The following is a 21,392-nucleotide window of genomic DNA, read 5'->3' as shown; positions in this document are numbered from 1 at the left end:
CAAACTGCAGGTTTGAAAAAGTGGAGATGTTGCCTATAGCAACTAGTCAGGTTCTAGCTGTATTTTGTGGAATGTACTAAATAAATGATAACTAGAATCTGATTGGTTGCTATAGGCAACATCTCCACTTTTTCAAACCTGCAGTTTAGTAAATATACTTCTTAGAGTCTAGTCTCTTTATAATGACCACTGTGAAAAATAACATGTACTACCCTATCTAACGATAACCTGGTTCAATCAGAACATCCAGACACAGAATGATTAATTGTGTGGTAGAAATTTGCCCACACTAAGAAGTGAAAGAGCACAGTCCTCAGTATTAGAGATGAGCAGGCTCGGATTCCGCTAATCCGAGCCCACCCGAACAGTGCGGATCCGAACGGGATCCGAGCACTGTTCGGATATTTCCGGCAGGCAAAAAAATGAAAATGAGGCTCTGTCCAAGTCTCGCGTCGAATCTCGCGAGGGGTGGGAGGGAGGGCCCAGAACAATTCCATCTTGTACCTCTTTTTTTGGCATTGTGTGCTCAAGCTACCTCGGTGCAACCTTTTGGCCTAAAAACAATATTGTGAGGTGTTCATAAAAGACTGGAAATTAGTGGAAATGATTGTTATTGAATGTTATTGAGGTTAATAATAGCGTAAGAGTGAAAAAAAAAAAACACAAAACTGGTTTTTAGCACTTTTTATGTTTTTTTCAAAATAAATCCGAATCCAAAACCTTTCGTTAGGTGTTTTGCGAAACAAATCCGAACCCAAAACCTCAAGCAAATCCGAATCCAAAACACGAGACACCAAAAGTGGCCGGTGCACATCCCTACTCAGCATGATATTTAAATGTGATTTTAAAATTAAGGGTTAAATATCTGTTTACAGGATGGGTCGTGTTATCACCTACACCCAATGGAGGCAGCCATTTTGTGGGCGGAGCACTTTCGCCTATATCAATTGGGTGCTCCTTAGATTCATAATAATGCAGCAATAATGGCTCAGCCCGTACAATGAACAGCTTTGTGACTGGTTCTCCTTTAATACAGCAAATGTTTATTCTGTATGTTCAGATATAAGCAAACTGACCGAGCAATGTTTATATTTATTCCCAGAAACCTGCCAGCCAAACCTGCCGAGGAAGCCCAGAAGCACAGACAGGAATATGAAGAAATGGTGGCCCAAGCTAAGAGGAGAGGCAAGTCCCAATATCTAATACATTGCCACTGTCCAGCCGTTGTCAGACTACAACTCCCATGATCCTCAGCCAGTGGCAGGAGTAAGACAATCAGAGTTACGCAACAGTGAGAGATCCGGCAGTTCTAGACTAATGTTTGTTGCGTTGATTTTATTTATTCCTGCATGTGTGCTTAATGCATATTGACAACCCCTATATATGTAGTATATAATAATCAGGTGTGTATGTATAGATGTACATGTGTGTGTGCGCTTAATGTATATTGACATCCTATATATATATATATATAAATAAATATAAACAATCAGGTATGTATGAATAATAAAGGGACCTCTATTTGCTGCTACATTCCAGCGCAGGAAGCAGCAATCTATCAGTCTTGTTTGTTTGATCCTGGATCTGAATGGCTGCTGCGAGGTGCAGTATAATTTAGTTTCCAGTGGTGTATGCGGTATGTGTCAGACCTTGGAAAACAAACATTTGATTAAACGTCAGGATATTGCAGGGGAGAAATAAAAAATACATAAATCAGGTGCTGTTCTATATACAATGATGTAAAATGAGCAAGTGGGAGTCCCGGGATAAAGGGGTGTTTTCACAATATGATTTTTAAATAGCTTGTGTAAAAATGAAATTTAAAATATATTGGGACATAATGCATCATTTTAAATATGTATATTGACTTTCTCCTCATTAGGATATCTTTAATAGCTTGTCATACCTTTTGTTTATCTTTACACATGATGCTGCTATAATTGTCTACGATAGCTGGATCTCCTTATGTACCGCAGTGGACAACCAAGGTCTATATACTAAAGAGCAATACAGATTGTATGAACAGCTTATTGTAGTCGGTGTTCATAGCTCTACAACAGAAGTGTACCTCATGGTGTGTACTTGCCTGTATAGGACCTGATTATAGCATTTTATGTAAGTTACCGTTATATTTAGAGTGGCATGTATCTTACACTTGGGGCCCTTTCATTTAGAGAGGCTCATCTGGATGTTAATGTACCAGGGCTGTACAGTAATGCTGTGCAGAGGCAGATTAAGCACCTATTGAGTTACATGGACCTGCTTTGCTACGATGCATAAATGCTGATTGTCACATCTTGGCTCCAAGCTCCTCCATAAGCCAGGTGTAGGGCTGCAGCATGCTTTAGGAGTGTCCTTGGAAATTAGCGGCTGAATCAAAAATGCCCTAAACTCTGAGATCTCCCTATTGCTCCCCTGGGACAAACTATATAGTAATACGTTTGAGTGCTTCCTGTACATAACTGACCATTTACTTCCTGCTTTCATAATCTACATCCTCTACATCGAATGTGGTGTCTGTCACAGATTCCAAATGAGCCCATGGCAGTCCCTGAAAGCTTCCTCTAGGCTCTCTGACCCAGGCAAGTTGTTGGTATTCACAACTTTGCTTATAGCCTTAAAGAGAGATGGTATAAAATTTTGATATGCTTTCCCCTGTTCAGTTGCTTTGTTTTCTTATAGTGCTTTAAAATTGTTAAATAAAAAAGATACATAAAAACTGCCACAAGGAGAACTTTTTTAGGTTTTTAAAGCCGTATGGAAACCACAGAATGCTGGAACAAAATCCCTTCTCGGAACAGGATAGTAAATGATCTTCTCGGATTCACCTTTTTAAATGAGGACAGCTAGATAAGGGCACGTGTGCCCATCTGGCAAATCTTGGGTTAATGAGTAGTAATCGCTAGGGTCTTTGATTAACTTCCCTTCTGGAAACTTGTATGCTGACAAATGTAGATCATGTTTCAACCCATAAGCACTCGTCTAACATTCCAATCAATACAAGGCTGTGTAGGCACTTGTGCAAATGTCCATGTTTTATTCATATTGGGGTGAAGTACGGTAACGGTGTACATTTCCTGCATCGTGTAATGTGGTTCCACTATTTCATTGTTTTATGTCCATCCATGACAGTTTAAATGCCAGTGGAGCTTGTCTGTGAGTAAGACACTACTCTAAATGAAATACAGTGCAACCATTGATTGTACATGACATTTACATTATCCTTACACATGCTTAGAAACCGGTCACTGTTACACGCCGGAATTCGTGTCTGTCTACATTGACCTTTTTATCGCAAGTCTGATACTTAATCTGTAATTTGTCTTGATTTACGCACGCCTGCCATATCCTGATCAATCACCTTTTAGATGGCACTGTAGCTGTGTGCATTGGTAGACAACCAGTTGTGGTTGGCAAGGCTTGCGAAGACTTGCAGGTCAACCAAAGCTGGTGACCCAAAAATTGGCCAACCTGAATGCGTCCATATCCAGTACTGCCATTCATTTGTGTGGCCAGATCGGGTCCTACTGAGCTGGTGTGGCCGGGTGATTACTGTACACTGACGGATGTTGTCATCGTTTCACCAGATTTATTTTTTTATTTTTTTATTTTTTTTATTTTTTTTTAGCCATTACATGGAGCATATGAATGATCCTGATCAGATGTTGAATGAGATCTACTGTCTTTATTAAGCCATACACACTGTCATGTAGCATATTAGGGGGCATATTTAACAAGTAGTGATGTTACATTTTCAGACACTTGCCATAAATTCCACGCCACTTGTAGTGTCCCGCATATTTATGAAAGGTGCAACACAGCAGATATCGTGGATATCTGCTGCTTTGCATTCTGTTTTAGTTTTTGGGAGCAGTCACCATTCAATAGCATGGTGACTACTCCCTTCCGTAATTTAACAAGTTCCGAAAAAAAGGTGGGTTTTTTTCGGTAACTTTTTCATAATTGAAAAATGTCAGCTCTGCTCCGAAGAGCAGAGCTGGACAGTGCATGTGTGGAGGGATCACATGATCCCTCCCTGTCACTCACTGCTATAGTTGCAGAGACAAAGCAGAGATGTTTGTGCGCATGTCCAGGTCTTCGAACTAGACATGCGCAGTTGCAGTAAGAAAAGAAACGAAGAAGACCTGGAAGAGATCCGGAGGCGGCGCATTCCGAAGAGGGGGGTAAGTTATTTTTTTTGGAACTGCTATTTTTGTGTTGCGTTCTTCATAAATGTCAGAAATTGTTCAATCCTTATGAATGCGATAAGGATTGAAAACTATTTTTCACTTCATCATCATTTATTTATATGGCGCCACTAATTCCGCAGCGCTGTACAGAGAACTCACATCAGTCCCTGCCCCTTTGGGGCTTACAGTCTAAATTCACACACACACACACACACACACACACACACACACACACGTTTTTGGAGTGGGGAGGAAACCGGAGCACCCGGTGGAAACCCACGTAAACACAGGGAGAACATACAAACTCCACACAGATAAATCCACGGTCGGGAATTGAACTCATGATCCCAGTGCTGTGAGGCAGAAGTGCTAACCACTTAGCCACTGTGCTGCGAACATCACTTTATGCGAACATCGATAAATGTGTCCCTAGGTAATTGGTAGAATCAGTGAAGGTCATATGCAAAGTGCATATGCTGGTGCAAAACAAAGGTGTTTTTCCTTGTACAGCGCCTCTAGATTGGTGCACAATGTTGCACGCCTGCTCACTTTTCAGCAGTAACCTCCACAAAAGATAAGTGCTAGATGGGTTTTTTCAGCTTGGATTGTTTTCCGTTTCAGATTTAGTGGTCCGGATAAATATCCCACAGTCATTGTCCTTCTCTATGCTGACACCAATAATTCCACCACATAATCATGGCGAGATGATTACACCTATCTGGTGCAGGTTCTGGTGCACCTCCTATACGGCTCCTCACCGCGGCGGCCAGGTGTTTGTGTCCCTGCAGCAGTTGTACAGTTCCCAACTTCATGTTAATAGCATTATAGTCACCAGGAAATCAAATGTGACAACGGTATCACATGTTTCTCCACCAAGAGAGAGACTTGTATATCTGGCAGTAATTTACTGAACAATCTGTCCAATGAATAATCTCCCTTTTTGCTGTCATAATATGAGCAGTATAACCAGTTCTATGTGAACATCGTAGGGATGCTATCGCTTGTTCATAAGGAACACTTCTTGTCTTACAAGCAATAACCTACCCAGCAAACTTGTATGCTATTTGCTATGTGACTGTATTAAGGTGTTGCAAATTGGCATCAACAAAATACATACTGATTATCTTTTTATCGATTTCACTTGGATCATGCAAGTAAGCACCTTGTGTTTGTAGTGTATGTGTATAGTGTATGTGCGCTTGTTTAAATCAACATGTAGTATGTGCCTTTTTTTTGTTATTTGCAATTTACTGTTAATGTTTCATTATAGTGTTGCCAATTGACATTCATTTGCATTGTGTACTATTATTATCAGTTGTTTATATAGCACCAATTGTATCTGTTCAGAGATTGTCAGTCACATCAGTCCCTCCCTCATTGGAGCTTACATACTAAATTTTCAAACACATAATATATCGGCTGTTTCTATCAGAAGCCAATTAACTCACCAGTATGTTTGTGGACTGTGACCAAGGCACCCAGAGGAAAATACGAGGGGAACCTAGAAACTCCACACAGATAGGGCCTTGGTTAGAATCGAACCCATGACCCCAGTGCAGTAAGGCAGCAATGCTAACCACTGTGCTGCCTAAAGTGTATACATTATCTAGTTATCAGTGGTGGAAGTGAGGGGTATACGGTGGTATGTCATACTGTCGCTACTACTACTGCCTTCATTGTAACACTATCACATTCCAGTCACTTACATTATATATACAGTATATACAGTGGTAGAAGTGGGGTGTATACGGTGGTATGCCATACTGTCGCTACTACTACTGCCTTCATTGTAACACTATCACATTACATCACTTACATTATATATACAGTATATACAGTGGTAGAAGTGGGGTGTATACAGTGGTATGTCATACCGTCACTTCTCCTACTGCCTTCATTGTAACACTATCACATTACATCACTTACATTATATATACAGTGGTAGAAGTGGGGTGTATACGGTGGTATGTCATACCGTCACTTCTCCTACTGCCTTCATTGTAACACTATCACATTCCAGTCACTTACATTATATATACAGTATATACAGTGGTAGAAGTGGGGTGTATACGGTGGTATGTCATACTGTCACTTCTCCTACTGCCTTCATTGTAACACTATCACATTACATTTTCCATAGCACCACTTATAAATGTCCACTTCCACCACTGACCCGTATAGTAATAGTAGAATTGCTATTTGTCTAGGGTATGTATGATCACTTTGAGAGTTGTGCTATGGGGAGTGCACAGAAGGAAGTTTTTTGGGAAACCTCTGTCACTCTCTCCTCTCTGCCGCAGTTATTTCTTTTCCCCTCCTACACAATATAATTCTTTGAATTTCAATTTGATTGTGTGCTGCCTTTTTTTTGTTTCCTTTTTTTGTATACATCATTAAAATGTACACTAAGAGATACAGTACCACATAGATAGCATGGCTCTGTATAATCCATAAGCATATTTATAAATAATGGTTCAGACCTCACCAGCTATAAATACTTGTGTCTGGGGTTTTGCAATTTTTTTCAAAAATGCTGGGGCACAGTTCATAGTTTACCAACAACATTATCCAAACCGGTGATACTGGTACATAGTCTTGCTGGGGAGAGTTAACAAATATTCTAAGGCGGAGTCATTAGAGAATGTACTTCACAGTCTATCACTGATTGTTTCTGTTCCAAGATTTGTTAATATCTTACCATTACCTCCTGCCAGATTTCTCATTGAGAGAGTTTCTAATGTCCCCAAAGTATGTAACTAATCTCCTTTCATCTGGGCTGTTTAACATCCCCTAGAAAGTGGCTCTTATTGCAGCTTGGAGCGTTGTACACTACATCCTGATTTATTTTTGGGATTTTTATTTTCAGAATTTAAAGAGGCCCAGAGAAGGAAAAAACAATTGGAAGAGAGGTGTAAAGTGGAAGAAAGTATTGGGAATGCCGCTTTAACTTGGAACAATGAAATTCTACCCAACTGGGAAACAATGTAAGTGCAACAATGACACAAAGGGGAGAATTCTACTGACATTTAAGCCTGGTTTTGGCAACTTGCCAATAATATATAGTTCTCCTTTACTATTTTACACTAACCACTTGGAGTATAACGTGATTGTCATTTTAAAAAAACAGAATTGCTGTGTGTTTGGTTATATAGAATTTTTTTGTCCCTGTTCTTTTGGGAGATTCCACTACACACAAAACATTCCCATTTCCAAGGTGGCTGCAAACCGGTTATCGAAATTTGTGCAGTTTTTAGCCTTCTCTGTACTCTTTGCAAGGAGTTGAACGTTTGAACAATTGCTGTTGTTTTTGTTGTTAATATTATTTTTAGCTTTTATTTATAAGGCACCACAAGAGGTCCGCAGCGCTGTACTTGAGATATACAGAAAGCACTTACTGCACTGAAATAAGTTATAGCATGCCGGACAGATTAAGTATTTTTTTTATTTCAGGTATAGCATACAGCTTTATACCACACAGCTTTCAATACTTAACCATACTTTACATACCCTTTTAGTTTTTGGACGTAATGTAAGCGTGCTGGAATAATGTGAACATTGGCCTCCTGATGCTTATATTATACTAATCTTACAGATTAGGTTATTCCTATTGACTGTCCAGTGTTATTCTAGATAGACTGGGACCTTCGGAAATTAATTACGTTGTGTTTGGCGTTTTGTCATAGTAGAAGTTGGTAGTATGCTCTGATGCTGGAACGCCACCTATTGTGGTGATTAAGTTCACATACAAAGATCACAAGGTGACAGGGTGGTTTAGGGTGTGAAGCACATAGGAGTTCAATAGTGAAACGCAAGCAGTAGCTGCGCTCTGCATATGCAGCTTTTGGACCCACCATGCCCCACTAGGTGTACAAGTGCCTCCTCTGCTTCTACTTTGGCACATGGCTTTGTGTAGCGGTGGTCTGCGCAGACAGAGGGCATCAGCTAGGAGAGTGAGGGTGCTCCTTACGGTAATGGAGCAGATGCACTGACAGTAGTTCTGTAGAGCAGTGCAACAACCAGATTCCCTTTTACAGAGTTAGATTATTAAAAGGCAGATAAAGGGGCAGAGAGGGAGATTTTCAGGTGCGATACTCGCTGTTTATGTTCATGCCTTCTTCATAAAAGGACTTTAATTTGAGGTCCATCATAACGAGATATATAACGATTAAAACATTGGTTTTTAACATTAGTTTTATGTTTAATGGCGGTCCTGGAATTAAGCACCACTTTGCCGCCCCCTCCCTAATCCTTGTCAGTTGCAGAATGACTTCTTAATTGTGGTCAATGACCATGATTAAAGGGAAGGCCAATTTTGGCCAGCCCTCTCTACCACAAGGAGGGCAGACTAACTGGGGACTGGGGATAAATAGGAGGGGTCATCCTGTCCCATGTACCAGAAGCTGGGCGCCATATTATGCTACGAGCTAGTAGCAGAGGAGGACTTTGTCCACCCTGTACTATCCAATAATGCATGAATAGGAACCCTCTACTCTGCTGTACGGGAGAGGACACAGGTTTCTTTTCTTCCATGAAGATCCCAGCTCCAGGTTCCCTCGGACCCATCTCTATGCTACATGGTGGCGAGTGGTTGAGATAGGATTTTTTTTTTTTTTTTTTTTGCAGGTGGTGGTAGCAGAGCTGGTCTCCCAGATTGGCCTCTATTGTTAGAACATAGCGCCACATTTGCAAAATAGGACACGTGTCAAGAAATATTGCTCACGCTTTTCCTCCTCCTGTTTTCCCACTAGGTGTTGTTCTCGGAAAGTCCGGGAGCTGTGGTGGCAGGGAATCCCACCCAGTGTGAGAGGGAAAGTCTGGAGTTTGGCAATTGGCAATGAGTTAAATATCACTCACGGTAAGGCTGCAGTCTGCGTCTGTGTCTGTTTCAGTCATTTTCGGTTCCACTATACTGTAAAGTAGAACTTAAGTAAAAATTTCTAATTGACAATAAGAAAGCTGCATATTCACCAATAAAAATGGATTAAACTGCAATAACGACCCAATTTGACCTGAGCTTTGTGCTCTACTAGGAATGAACAACAAAGTATCATGGGAGATGTAGTTATACAGAAACTGTCCCAACTTGCTTTAGATTGTGATAGGACGCTTGTTACAAGAGAGTGGTGCAATGATTTTAATAGTTACAGAATTTGTTGGCACCGGATGATGTCCGGGGCTAAGATTGGACAGGAGATGGGAAGGAGACAAAGGCTGTTCAGATATGCCTATAAATCTGCATCACCTATGTTACAGTTCCTGTAGTTTATATGCAGGTTTAACATATGCCACTTTAATTTCTAAGCCAAACTAAAGGCTGTCATTTATAATTGAGCAGGCAAAAATAAGTGTCCTTTTCTTTAGCATGCATTAACTAATAATCCTTTGGGTGCTGGTCGAAGGACAGAGGTCTAAGTAAGAGTTATGATTGCAGATCATTAGACTCGGACGTGTCCATTAACCACTCTACATATGTTTGTGAATGTATTCTAGAAACTTATTAAAGAGTAATTGTGTATTATTGTGTATTTTGTAGAGCTTTATGACATTTGCTTATCTCGTGCAAAGGACCGATGGAAATCATTGAGCATGGGAGGGTCTGAAGTTGAAAATGAAGGTAATAGTTTCTACTGTTCCACCTCCTAATGTGTCACTTACAGCCGGGTGGACTTGTGTTTTACACAGCTGCTCTAAACCTTGTTTAAATGTCTGCATTCGGCGTACTGGTGACTGTTCCCCGCAGTTTGTTGTCTCTCCCTCTTTATTTGGTTTGGAGAATAGTCCAAGAAATGTATAAAGGGGCGACTGACAACGTTTAACCTCTGTACACCATTGGGTAGATTTACTAGAACTTAAAAAAAAAAAAAAAAAAAAAAAGTGCAGATGTTTCCCATAGCAACCAATTAGGGTCTAGCTATCATTTATCTAGCACATCCTAGCAAATAACTAGTATCTGGTTGCTATGGGCAACACCTCCACAGTGTACTAGATAAATGAGAGCTAGACTCTTGTTGCTATGGGCAACATCTCCACTTTCCCTTTTTAAAAGTTCTCGTAAATCTACCCCCACGTTTCCATACAGAGTGGTGCATAGGAAACCCAGTTGCTGAGATGACTAAAAGGCACCACCCTTTAACGAGAGGCGGGGGAAGCCAGGGGCTAGTACTGCAGCTTTTTAATGTACTACCTAAAAGCAGTTGGTCTAGTGTATATTTGTTGGCATTATAATGACATTTTTTGCATTTTTATTCTGCCTTGTTATATACAATATAGCACTGGACTTAAATTTATATCCTTCTGCTGAAGAGTTGCACCAATTACTGGCTGGCAGCCGGGCTTATTATTTGTCCTATAACATTAGACTGTCAGAGAGACTCACGGAGCACTAAGAATTCGGTGTGGTGCAGTTGCCAGGGAGACTTTCTCCACTTGTGTGGAGTATTCCTCTAATAAATATATTTGGAAACCAAAAGGAAATGCAGCTAAATTGTTAAATGTACAACCAAGATATATACTGTAGTTTACATATAGTCATCGGTGACCCAGCGAGTCTGGTGTCATGACACAACTGTTGGCAGTTATTGGCATGCACTGGCATTTACTCGGCTGCCCTCTTTTACCAAAATTGGGAAGCCCATATATTTCACATATAGCAGTTGAAAATCTGTATCTGTATTATGAGCACTTGTATATATATTACAATAACAATACTACAGCAATAACCATTAAAAAAATGGTGACCTATTAAATACAAAAAGAAATATAGACTTTGTAACAGATGATCACCGGCTATTTTAGGCCATGACAGTGACTATTAAACGTGGTATTTGGAACCTGACTGCCCTGGAATAAATTACTCCTCAGGGAGACTGACTTGTCTGCCTGAAGCTGGTATCCTCTTTGCCCTGACAGTAACTAGGTAATATGTAGCTCACACATTCTGACGTTACTAAAAATGTCTTTACCTAGACTCGGGCTTGTCTGCAGCCGACCGGGAAGCCAGCTTGGAGCTCATAAAACTGGATATTTCCCGGACGTTTCCAAACCTGTGTATTTTCCAAAAGGTACGTCCTGACACAACTGCTAGCAATTCAGAATGGGCAGATAGCTAGGGGTGGGCTGGCAAATATTGGCCTGGGGTGGGCAAGACTTGAACCGGCAGCCTATAAGGAACATTTTAAAGGGAAAAAGAAATATGATGGTGACCCAGCCCAAGTTAAGCCCACTATGGCATCGGCCGAGGGGCAGATCCTGCCCCTGCAGATAGCTCAAACCACATGCGGTCCATTCACAACCTAAGAGTAGACATAATACTCTAATTATAAGGACAAGCATTATTTATTGGTTAAGGGGGCAAAAAGAATTCTTATGTTGGCAAAACTATTGTGTGAAATCAATTCGGTGCAACATTTATTAGATCATAATTTAGGCACCATATATAATACATAAAAATCTGTCTGCTGCTAGAGAGAGACTTTGTATGATTGTCATCTGGGCTTCTGCACCAAAAGACATGGGGCTACATATACTAAGCTGCGGGTTTGAAAAAGTGGGGATGTTGCCTATAGCAACCAATCAGATTCTAGCTGTCATTTTGTAGAAGGTACTAAATAAATAACTAGAATCTGATTGGTTGCCATGGGCAACATCCCCACTTTTTCAAACCCGCAGCTTTGTAAATCTAGCCCATAATCTTTACAGAGAATGTGATGTGTACAAGGAACCTTTATTCTTACACCAGCTGTTTGGAACCACAAGTTCCAGCATGCCTGCCCTACATATATGCCCTGGATCGATGCACTGTTCTGTAGCTGCCAGAGATAGGATTATGTGTTTTCCATAGGGTATGTCACACGAGTCGCTGCTCTTTAACTGGGAAAATAATGTTGCAGTTTATTACAGGGACCCAATGTGACTTGGGCTTTAGGGGGCTCTGCTAAGTAATGATGTAACTAAAAATACTATTGATGTCTTGTTTCAGGGTGGCCCTTACCACGATATGCTGCACAGTATTTTAGGGGCCTACACTTGTTACAGACCTGATGTGGGTTATGTAAGTATCCGCTTTGTTGAATACATATTTCCTCTGGTTTTAATAGAAACCCTTTATCTTGTGGTGCAGATGCTGCTCCCACTGTGCACCATAAATAAGGTTTGTCCTAGATTCCAGCCTGTGAATATAGAACCTGCCGTTCCCTTGTGTGTACCCCCCGATAACATCTCTCATTTGTCATCCCTGTTCCAGGTACAAGGCATGTCCTTTATCGCTGCTGTGCTGATTCTCAACCTAGATACTGCTGATGCCTTTATCGCTTTCTCTAACCTCTTAAATAAACCCTGTCAGATGGCGTTTTTCAGAGTGGACCATGGCCTTGTAAGTCTCTGTACAAATTATTATATTGTGGATTGTTGAGATCTCTTTGTACAAGCATCCAGAGTTTCATTGTAACATCCAGAAACAAATTTTCACTGTTCGTATTAAGTGTGTCTGTAGAAACCAGCAGAGTGTTTATTACACCAAGGTACAGAAGGAAGGATTAGTGCACCGTGGTTCTATGCTGCTCTTGGATAGACATTGACATAACATTCCATATGTGATTGGGGTACCCAGCCTTTGTGGTGGTATAACACACTTAATATATTCATAACGCACCAAACCAGAATCGGGGTACATGTATCAATACAAGGATTTACAATTAATGTGTCACAATTAAAATATAGTTCATACAATCTGTACGGCATATTACTATTGTTTACATAGCGCCGGCGTATTTTTTCCTTATACTTTTAAATGATTGTAACAGTCAGCTTAGTGCCGTGACGGGTTGAAAAGCTTTGGTTTTATGCAAAAATATCAGAAAGAAAATGATAGAACTTCTGTCATACTAAGACCTCATGGTGTCCGTCTAGGACAACAGGTTGTTAGACAAGGTAGACGTGACAATTAGCTGTAAACATGGGCTTCAGACTGCAGGTAGTCTTTATCTATACTGGTTAAAAAAAAATATACACCTGGGGGGAAAAAATCTCTAACTTTTTTCCACCTGATATATATTTCATACACACAAATACACACTGGCTGGTCTGCTGCAGTAATTACATATGTATCTCTTGTTCTTGCAGATGTTAACTTACTTTGCATCGTTTGAAGTTTTTTTTGAAGAAAATTTGCCAAGGTTGTTTGCTCACTTCAAGAAAAATAATCTGACGCCAGATATCTACCTAATAGACTGGTAAGTGGGGTCTGTCAATCAATGTCAGCATGTTTTCAAATCTATTAAAACATGAAGATTCCTTCTAAAGAACAGTTAATCCAACTATTGAACAATGAATACATGTCAAACATTGTGCATTACAGAGGCTAACAACTTGGTTACATTTATGTTAAGTCTGAATATATTTTAGATGACAATGTAGCAGCTGCTCAAAGCAGACGCATTGAAGCTTGTTAATCTTGTATCGCTGATTGGGGGGTTAGCTTGCAGTCTTGTTGGTAGCGGGAATGGTCTGCACACAGTGATGGATTCATAACCAGAGACATCTGTCTGAAGTTACTGAAATTAAAAGCCAGCGTGCTTGAAAATTTCCTTTCAGAGTTTGAGCTTTTTGACCTATAGCTATTTAGTGTTTGTCATGTTTTAATTTTTATGATAAAGGGTTATAAAATACTCATTACATTTAACTTTTTTTTTTTTTAAACAAATCCTTAATGGAGGCCTACAAATGGTCTGGGTTTGCACCTTGTTGTTTCTTGATTTGGAGTAATGTTTTTTGTGTGCTGTTGAACCGGTCTGAACCCGATGGTTAATATGTCATACATGTAATGGTATGTGATCTATTATTTGGAATGCTTGTCACTGGATAAGGGATTTTAGTATAATTTCTAGAGCTAGGCCTAGAGTATATGGGCAGCACGGTGGCTTAGTGGTTAGCACTTCTGCCTCACAGTGCTGGGGTCATGAGTTGGATTCCTGACCATGGCCTTATCTGTGTGGAGTTTGTATGTTCTCCCCGTGTTTGCGTGGGTTTCCTCTGGGTGCTCCGGTTTCCTCCCACACTCCAAAAACATACTAGTAGGTTAATTGGCTGCTATCAAATTGACCCCAGTCTGTGTGTCTGTCTGGTCTCTAACGCTATATAAATAGCTGCTGAGTATATTAAATTTTATTTAAAATGACTCCTGTCTTACCCAACACAGTGTGACATCTGCTGGTCAGAATGAGTACTACACTCATGTCTGTCAATGACAAGTCTGGAGTCTTGTAGAACACAAACAAACAAGCAGCACTAAAGCCTCTGCCCTAACAGTGTTTATTAACCTATACACATGGCACGCTTCACAATGCCAACACCTGTCTAAACAGGGATTGTTTGTTCGACGTATTGCAGTACATGTGAGCCTGGTCTACTGTGTCCGTTTCTCTACTATATCAAAAACGGCCGTGCTTTGTTAATGGGCTGAACACCAGATGTTTTAACTATTAATGAGTAGAATCTCACCTATGTGGGTCCGGGAACGGAACAGGTAATTGCTGGGCCGTATAGCAAAATTGGGGAATGGGCACAACAAATGTGGATTCACGGAGCATGCACTGGCCCCTCACATGCTCGGAAGAGCAGAGCAGGGACCTCTGGGGCCCATAGTAACTGTACTCTTGCACTGATGGTAGTTTCGCCGCTGGTGGGCACCTTTTTTAAGCCTGTTGACGTGAACTCCAGTAAGTCTTTTAGATGCTAAACAGAAGGCAAATTTTTATACTAAGCTTAAAGTATTTTGAAACTTGATAATATATTTGAGCTTTACTTATATGGGGGGTGCACTACCCCCTCCCCATACCCAAAGTCCCGGGACCCGCTTTGTGCAGCCATTTTTCTTTTTCCATTTGTCTCATAGGCCCAGTTGTAAACCACACCCAGGTACTGGCAGGAGCATGCTCGGTGTGCTCCTGAGAAACATCCTGTGACATCATCAAGCTGCCAGCTTTCAGGACAGTGGCGCTCAAATGATCACATGAGTTCAGTATCGCAGGAGCTGCTGCCCACTGTAACAGCTAATTTAGATAATGTATAAGGTAGGGATAAGCGAACCTGCGACGGAACAGACTGTTTCACAGAGGTGCCAAATTCTGGCAATATAATCAGAGTTTTGCTTCAATATTTCACAATGTATTTACAAATTCCACAAAATCCAAGAGCCTACGAGTAGAGCTGGGGTGACTACTTAATTCTGCTGTGTGGTTGTGGGAGGCTTTACTTTAGGCCAAATTAAAATTTCTCAGCTGAAGCAAATAAATATTCAGAGGAGCAGTTTTGAAAGTGTTGCACATCTGAGCGGGAGGGACACAGTTTCATAGTTGTTTATTGTCAATAATGGTGTAAGTGGTAATAAATGTACATTCTTATTAGGCTGTCTCTATTAATGTTAAAAAAAAATCTTCAAAGGTATGCATTTAATGGTCAATGTAAATTCTATTTTCTTGGATGGAACATGTCTTTGTTACAAAGTGCGGCAGACTTCTGCTTCCATTGCTGTTTTATAGTCTGTTTTCTGCACACCTGTGTCATCACACAGCGGAGACTAACATTGGAAGTGTGTTATTTGTCACTGCAGTATAATTATTGTTGGTTTGATCAACAACACAGCAGGCAATGTACATGAAGCAAATTGTATTGTGTGTATTGTACACAGTATGAGCGCTAATGATCTGGGAGAATACTAAACAAATATTTACTTTATAAATATTTACGTACAAATGTGTGTTGAGTTGAATTGAATTCCAGTACAGTGTTTTTTATGACTGCAAGACTACAGAGTAGTCTAGTTTTTGTACATCGTTATTTTACAACAGAGGTGAGCAACCTGGGGAACCACAAGTCCCAGCATTCCTCACTGCTGGATGGCAGGGTGTTCTGCGACTTATACTTCCACAACAGCAGGGGAGACACAGGTTGCTGGCTTCCTCTGTTCTGCTGCTGACTTTATGCCCCAGGGAAAGGCTGTCTCAGGGTCCTGTTCGTCATCATTTTATTTATATAGTGCCACAATTTCCGCAATGCATTCACATCAGTCCCTGCCCCAATAGAGCTTACAGTCTAAATACACACACACACACACACACACACACACACACACACACTAGGGTCAGTTTGATAGCAGCCAATTAACCAAGATCTTCCGATATAGCTACAAAATGTTATGCAGCACTATGCAATACATTGAAAGTACTATGATAACCATACCGGAGCATACAGTAAAACATGGTTACAGGGCCCTGCTCCAAATAGTTTATAATCTAAAGGCAATAAGGAAACTGAATAAAGAACTTGTGTTGTACTGAGGACCAGTCACGTATATGTTCATGTGGCAAAAATGTATATGTACAGAGAAGTTATGTAGGGTGGAGTTACAGGCCGACCTAGGGTGTTTTTGAGAATGTTTAAATCTTTTAATGTCAAGTGTAGTCCAGCTGGTTGAAGTAGTTTATTCCAAGGGGGATGGGACTTTTGATAATAAAGGGAGTGATAGGTTTAGGTCCATGTCGGTCTGAGGAACGCAGTTTGAGTAGTCTATAGATACCACAGAAGGTGTGGAGTTTGTATGTTCTACCCGTGTTTGTGTGGGTCTCCTCTCACACTTCAAAAACATACTGGTAGGGATGCTATTAAATTGCCCCTAGTCTCTCTTGGTCTGTGTGTGTCTCATACTTGCTGAAGTTGGCTTCCGGGAGCCTGCCGGGGGGGAGGTGGACGTGATGGGGGCGGGGCTCCAGAATGTGCATTATTTTGGCCCCGCCCCGTGGCAGTAGGGGCAGGGCCAGACCCAGCGATTCCCGGTGAATCGCTGCGTTTTGGACCTAATTCTACTTCACTAGGAAGTGGGCAGAATTCAGCCAGATGCGGGAGATTGCCACACTCTCCCGGGAGTCCGTGAGACTCTCGCAAAATGCGGGAGTCTCCCGGACATTCCGGGAGAGTTGGTAAGTATGGTGTGTGTGTGTGTGTGTGTGTGTTAGGGAATTTAGATTGTAAGCTCCAATGGGGCAGGGACAGATGTGAATGAGTTCTCTGTACAGCGCTGCGGATTAGTGGCGCTATATAAATAAATAGATGATGATGGTGTGTAGGAAGGTGCAGTTTAATGGAAAGCATGAATCCATTTTCTGTGTTTAGTTTTTGTCTTTTTGATGCAATTTCTTTTATACAACATTCATGTTTCAATATATAGCTCCAGTTCCAGATACTAGAAGAATGTACGAGCTTTGTAGGCAGTATAGAATCCAGAAGAAAGATCATCTACTTATGAATATAAAGCAAAAGTGTGTTTTGAAGAACACCAATCGTGGTTAAATTATAATTAAATACTGTAGCATATTTATAATACACAAGTTATTTTAATATATGTATAAACTCCTTTAAAAACATATATTACTATTAAAGGCCCTTTCTGGCCAGTCGTCTCTTCAGTATTAATTAGTAATGTTTGTGCAAGGCATTATGTGCCCCCTTATTGTGAAGTATTACGGCTGTAAGTCACCTAAGATCTCTGTAAAAATCTTCCACCTACAGTCTGCTACCTTCTAATATACATACAAGATCCTGTATAAGATGTGCTCTCATATACTAGGACATTACAAGTATTTACGGGTGGCATTAGGCTACAGGGCAGATGGAACTTGGAAACTCCAATGACTTCAGGTATAATAGCTTAGTCTGGACTCTGGAGTAATTGGTGGTCATGGGCTGCACTGGAGCATTGTTATTAGGTAATGGGTTCAATTAGGGTAGAAATATACATGCATTTTACATATTATGCGTTTCTTTTACATTAAACTTAGCTGGAGCCGTTTGTTTTTAATCCTCCAAGTCTCTCTCGCCAGATTAGTACACAGTTATTTACCATAGGATTTTGGAATGGTCCTTACGGTGTAATAATATTGCTTATTCATCTGTGGTTCTCTTCCAGGATTTTCACCCTGTACAGTAAGTCTCTACCTCTGGATCTGGCGTGCAGAGTGTGGGACGTCTTCTGCCGTGATGGGGAGGAGTTTTTGTTCAGGACTGCCTTAGGAATACTTAAACTTTTTGAAGACATTTTAACCAAGATGGATTTCATCCACATTGCCCAGTTTCTGACGAAGCTGCCGGAGGACTTGATCCCCGATGATTTGTTCATCTCCATCGCTGCGATCCAGATGCAGAGCCGGAACAAGAAGTGGACTCAGGTGCGGCTGTGGTTGGGGGTGTGACAAGCCTGGGGTAGCCTAGTCAAAAGACTGCTTACAATAATACAGAAATAAGTTATCAGACCGTGTAGAAAATAAAAAATAAACCCGAAATATAAATAGGGGATTTTTTTCAGCCCTGTAAGCAATAGCCGCCAGTTATTCTTGTAATTTAAAAGTGTTGTCTACCTTGTTAAGGAATTTGTTTTGCACACATTTCCTCTTCCCCTGACTAGTGGATGATTGGGTAGTCACAGATACCGGCTACTATACATTGTACTGTACAGGTCGGCCTGTGTCTGCTGGACGGCAGCCGATTGGACGGGTACTGACACCTGCTTACACAGTCCTGCCGCCAACTTCCCTGGACACCATGTATATACCTTATGAACCACTACACCCTAGTCAACCTGGACTCCCCAGCTGTTGTCAAACTACAAGTCCCAGCATGCTTTGCCAGTTATCAGCTGTCCATCTACTGGCAAAGCATGCTGGGGCTTGTAGTTTCACAACGCCTGGAGAGCCACAGGTTGGCCAGGCCTGCACTATGGCATTGCTAAATGTAGGTGTAGCCACTGGGATTTCTTTCCAGATGAACTAGGTAACTTTAGACTTGGTTGCATATGACCAGAAGGCTCAACAGCTCAAACACTGGTCTTTGAGTACCATAATCAACTTTATTTTATCATCAATGGGAAAAAAATAAAGTTGAGTTTCCAGTAGAGATGCTCCCTGACCCCCATGAACTGGTTTTAGATCTGGATTAGCTTTGTGTTTTGGTTTTTGATTTTTTTCTAGAAAAAATCCTAAAATATGCTAAAATCACATAATTTTGCTTTTCTTTTTTTTTTTTTTGTTTTTTTTGTTCCTACATTATTATTAAAACTAATTTCAAGTCATTTGCAGTCAATTTTGACCACCTCACAGGTCACAATATTATTTTCATACACTTTCGGACAAATACTGCAGCGACCTGGCTGGATGCTAAGCGACAGAGCAATGACTCAAACACACGGTTCCTAGCACATCTAGGACACATTGGCACACAGCAGTGGCAGAAATGAAAAATGGGGGTCCGCCCCCCCTCCCACCCATCGCTATGTTGGATCTTAAAAAGGAATTCAAAACTTGCGAGATTCAACGACGTCACACTGACGTTTTGCTTTGTTTTCAATTCCGAGGGCACGTGACAGTACCGAGCCGACTCTGCTCGGTACTCTGATCCCCTAAGTTTGGGTGTGTTCGGTTCTTGAGGAACCAAGCCTGAGCATCTCTAGTTTTCAGCTATGGTCTGTTCTTCTGCATATAGGCATAAGCTAGTTATCACTTGATATACAGGTGATACATTTTCGGAGGCCCAATGAGGATGAAATGACCTTTATGATTGCATGGTACACTGATGTTTCAGCGAGCAGATTCTGGTCATGTCACTGAGCCGAGAGAATGCCATATTTGGTAGCCTGTATGTCAGTATTGGTCAGGGTCCCAAACACTGATGGTCCTGCAGAATGACATCTGGGTATATATTTTTGTTCAGCTGTTCTTTAAACCAAAAAGGGGGAAAAATAAAATCCAAGTTTTTGCTGGTTGGTATTTTTAGGTAAAATATACACTTTTAGGACACAGTCTGAGGTAAATATTTGTAAATTCTGCACATTTTTGGATCTCGGCAGGTGTCTTGGATCTTTCAGTTAAAAGCCACTTCTGAAATGTTCATTCTCTTCTCTTTACTTTAGTGAAATTTTATGTCTGTTCTATTTCTTATGTTCCAGATTCTGTCAGCACTACAGAAAGATAATCGTGAAATGGAGAACAGGAGCCCCAACCTTAAACTCTGAATATTATCTCAGGATGGAGTAGAGTTCCCAGGAATGTCATGGATTTTGTTTTCCACGGAGAGAGAACATAATTCTAGTTCAGGACTGTGTAAAACACTGGAAATGGCCTTAAATTATTTAAGTCTGTACTTTCTGATCAGCTTTTATTCCGGAAAATGGTTTCGGCACTGTTAAATCAGCAGGACGTTGACGCTGGATAGGGAAACAAGGCTATGCCTGGCACATATTGGCTTGGTTCCATGAGGTTGTGTCTCTGTAGTGTAATTATATACCATTTTAGTTTTGCTTTTTCCACTGCAAAGAACAAAACTGGCATAATAAGCATTTTTTCACGTGGGACCATGTTTTTAGTAGGTAATCCGGCAGCTGATGAATCCTATTGGAGGAAAGTTGTAGCTTTCATTGTGAAAGACCATTTTGTAGTATAATTTAAAAAAATAATATATATTATTTATATATATATATATATAATATATATATATATATATATATATATATATATATATATATATATATATATATATATATATATATATATATATATATATATATATATATATATATATATTATACGTATATGTGTGTATATATACTATATATGTATATTATATATATATATATATCTTGTACTGATTTTCCTTTCTACCCATTACAATTCAACAACTCCAGACAAAACTAAAATAAAATGAATGCTGTAACACCTCATCCATGCAGCTAGCAGAACTATGAGGGTCTGGTAACCCCTGAAGTTCATGAGTTTCTTATTCCTGGCAAGTGATCCATGGCCAATGCCCCTTCTGGACAGAGTCATGTCAATTGCTGACAACATATCGGTACTTTGTTCTTTCAAACTCTGATTGGATGTCTGGGCAGCTGTCCAATCAGAGCTCATCATAAGAGGTGTCACAGTACTAACATTCCAAATGGTCCTAAGTAACGCGACACGAAGATTAACTTGGCTTATGCTGGGGGTTTAGTATCGAAGCATAAGTAGGCAAGATTCCACTCTTTTTGACAAAAACATGTAAAAATGGGTTACGGTAAACCAGGCCTCACAATGCAGTAGCCTAGGTTGTTTAGTGGATGATCTGGCTCTAGATAATGTCATGATTAGTGGGAATGCTGAATACTGTACCTGCCATTCT

At 40.5% G+C, this 21,392-nt stretch overlaps 1 protein-coding gene across 2 annotated transcripts in view; it reads left to right on the top strand.

Annotated features, from left to right (window-relative positions):
- The window catches only part of TBC1D14 (TBC1 domain family member 14), a 68,176-nt gene extending 47,509 nt beyond the window's left edge, over positions 1-20,667 (top strand). For both annotated transcript variants that reach the window (XM_075194459.1, XM_075194464.1), the window contains 10 exons: positions 1,103-1,185; positions 7,057-7,174; positions 8,939-9,045; positions 9,724-9,804; positions 11,157-11,251; positions 12,169-12,240; positions 12,433-12,561; positions 13,311-13,420; positions 18,151-18,409; positions 20,182-20,667. In XM_075194459.1, the coding sequence (XP_075050560.1) occupies positions 1,103-1,185; positions 7,057-7,174; positions 8,939-9,045; positions 9,724-9,804; positions 11,157-11,251; positions 12,169-12,240; positions 12,433-12,561; positions 13,311-13,420; positions 18,151-18,409; positions 20,182-20,247 (1,120 nt within the window). In that variant the 3' untranslated portion in view covers positions 20,248-20,667. The remainder of the gene's footprint in view (positions 1-1,102; positions 1,186-7,056; positions 7,175-8,938; positions 9,046-9,723; positions 9,805-11,156; positions 11,252-12,168; positions 12,241-12,432; positions 12,562-13,310; positions 13,421-18,150; positions 18,410-20,181) is intronic.
- Positions 20,668-21,392: the final 725 nt, after the last annotated feature.

This window comes from Mixophyes fleayi, chromosome 1 (assembly GCF_038048845.1).
Source record: "Mixophyes fleayi isolate aMixFle1 chromosome 1, aMixFle1.hap1, whole genome shotgun sequence".
Classification (NCBI taxonomy): domain Eukaryota; kingdom Metazoa; phylum Chordata; class Amphibia; order Anura; family Limnodynastidae; genus Mixophyes; species Mixophyes fleayi.
This window is presented reverse-complemented; position numbering and strand designations above follow the sequence as displayed.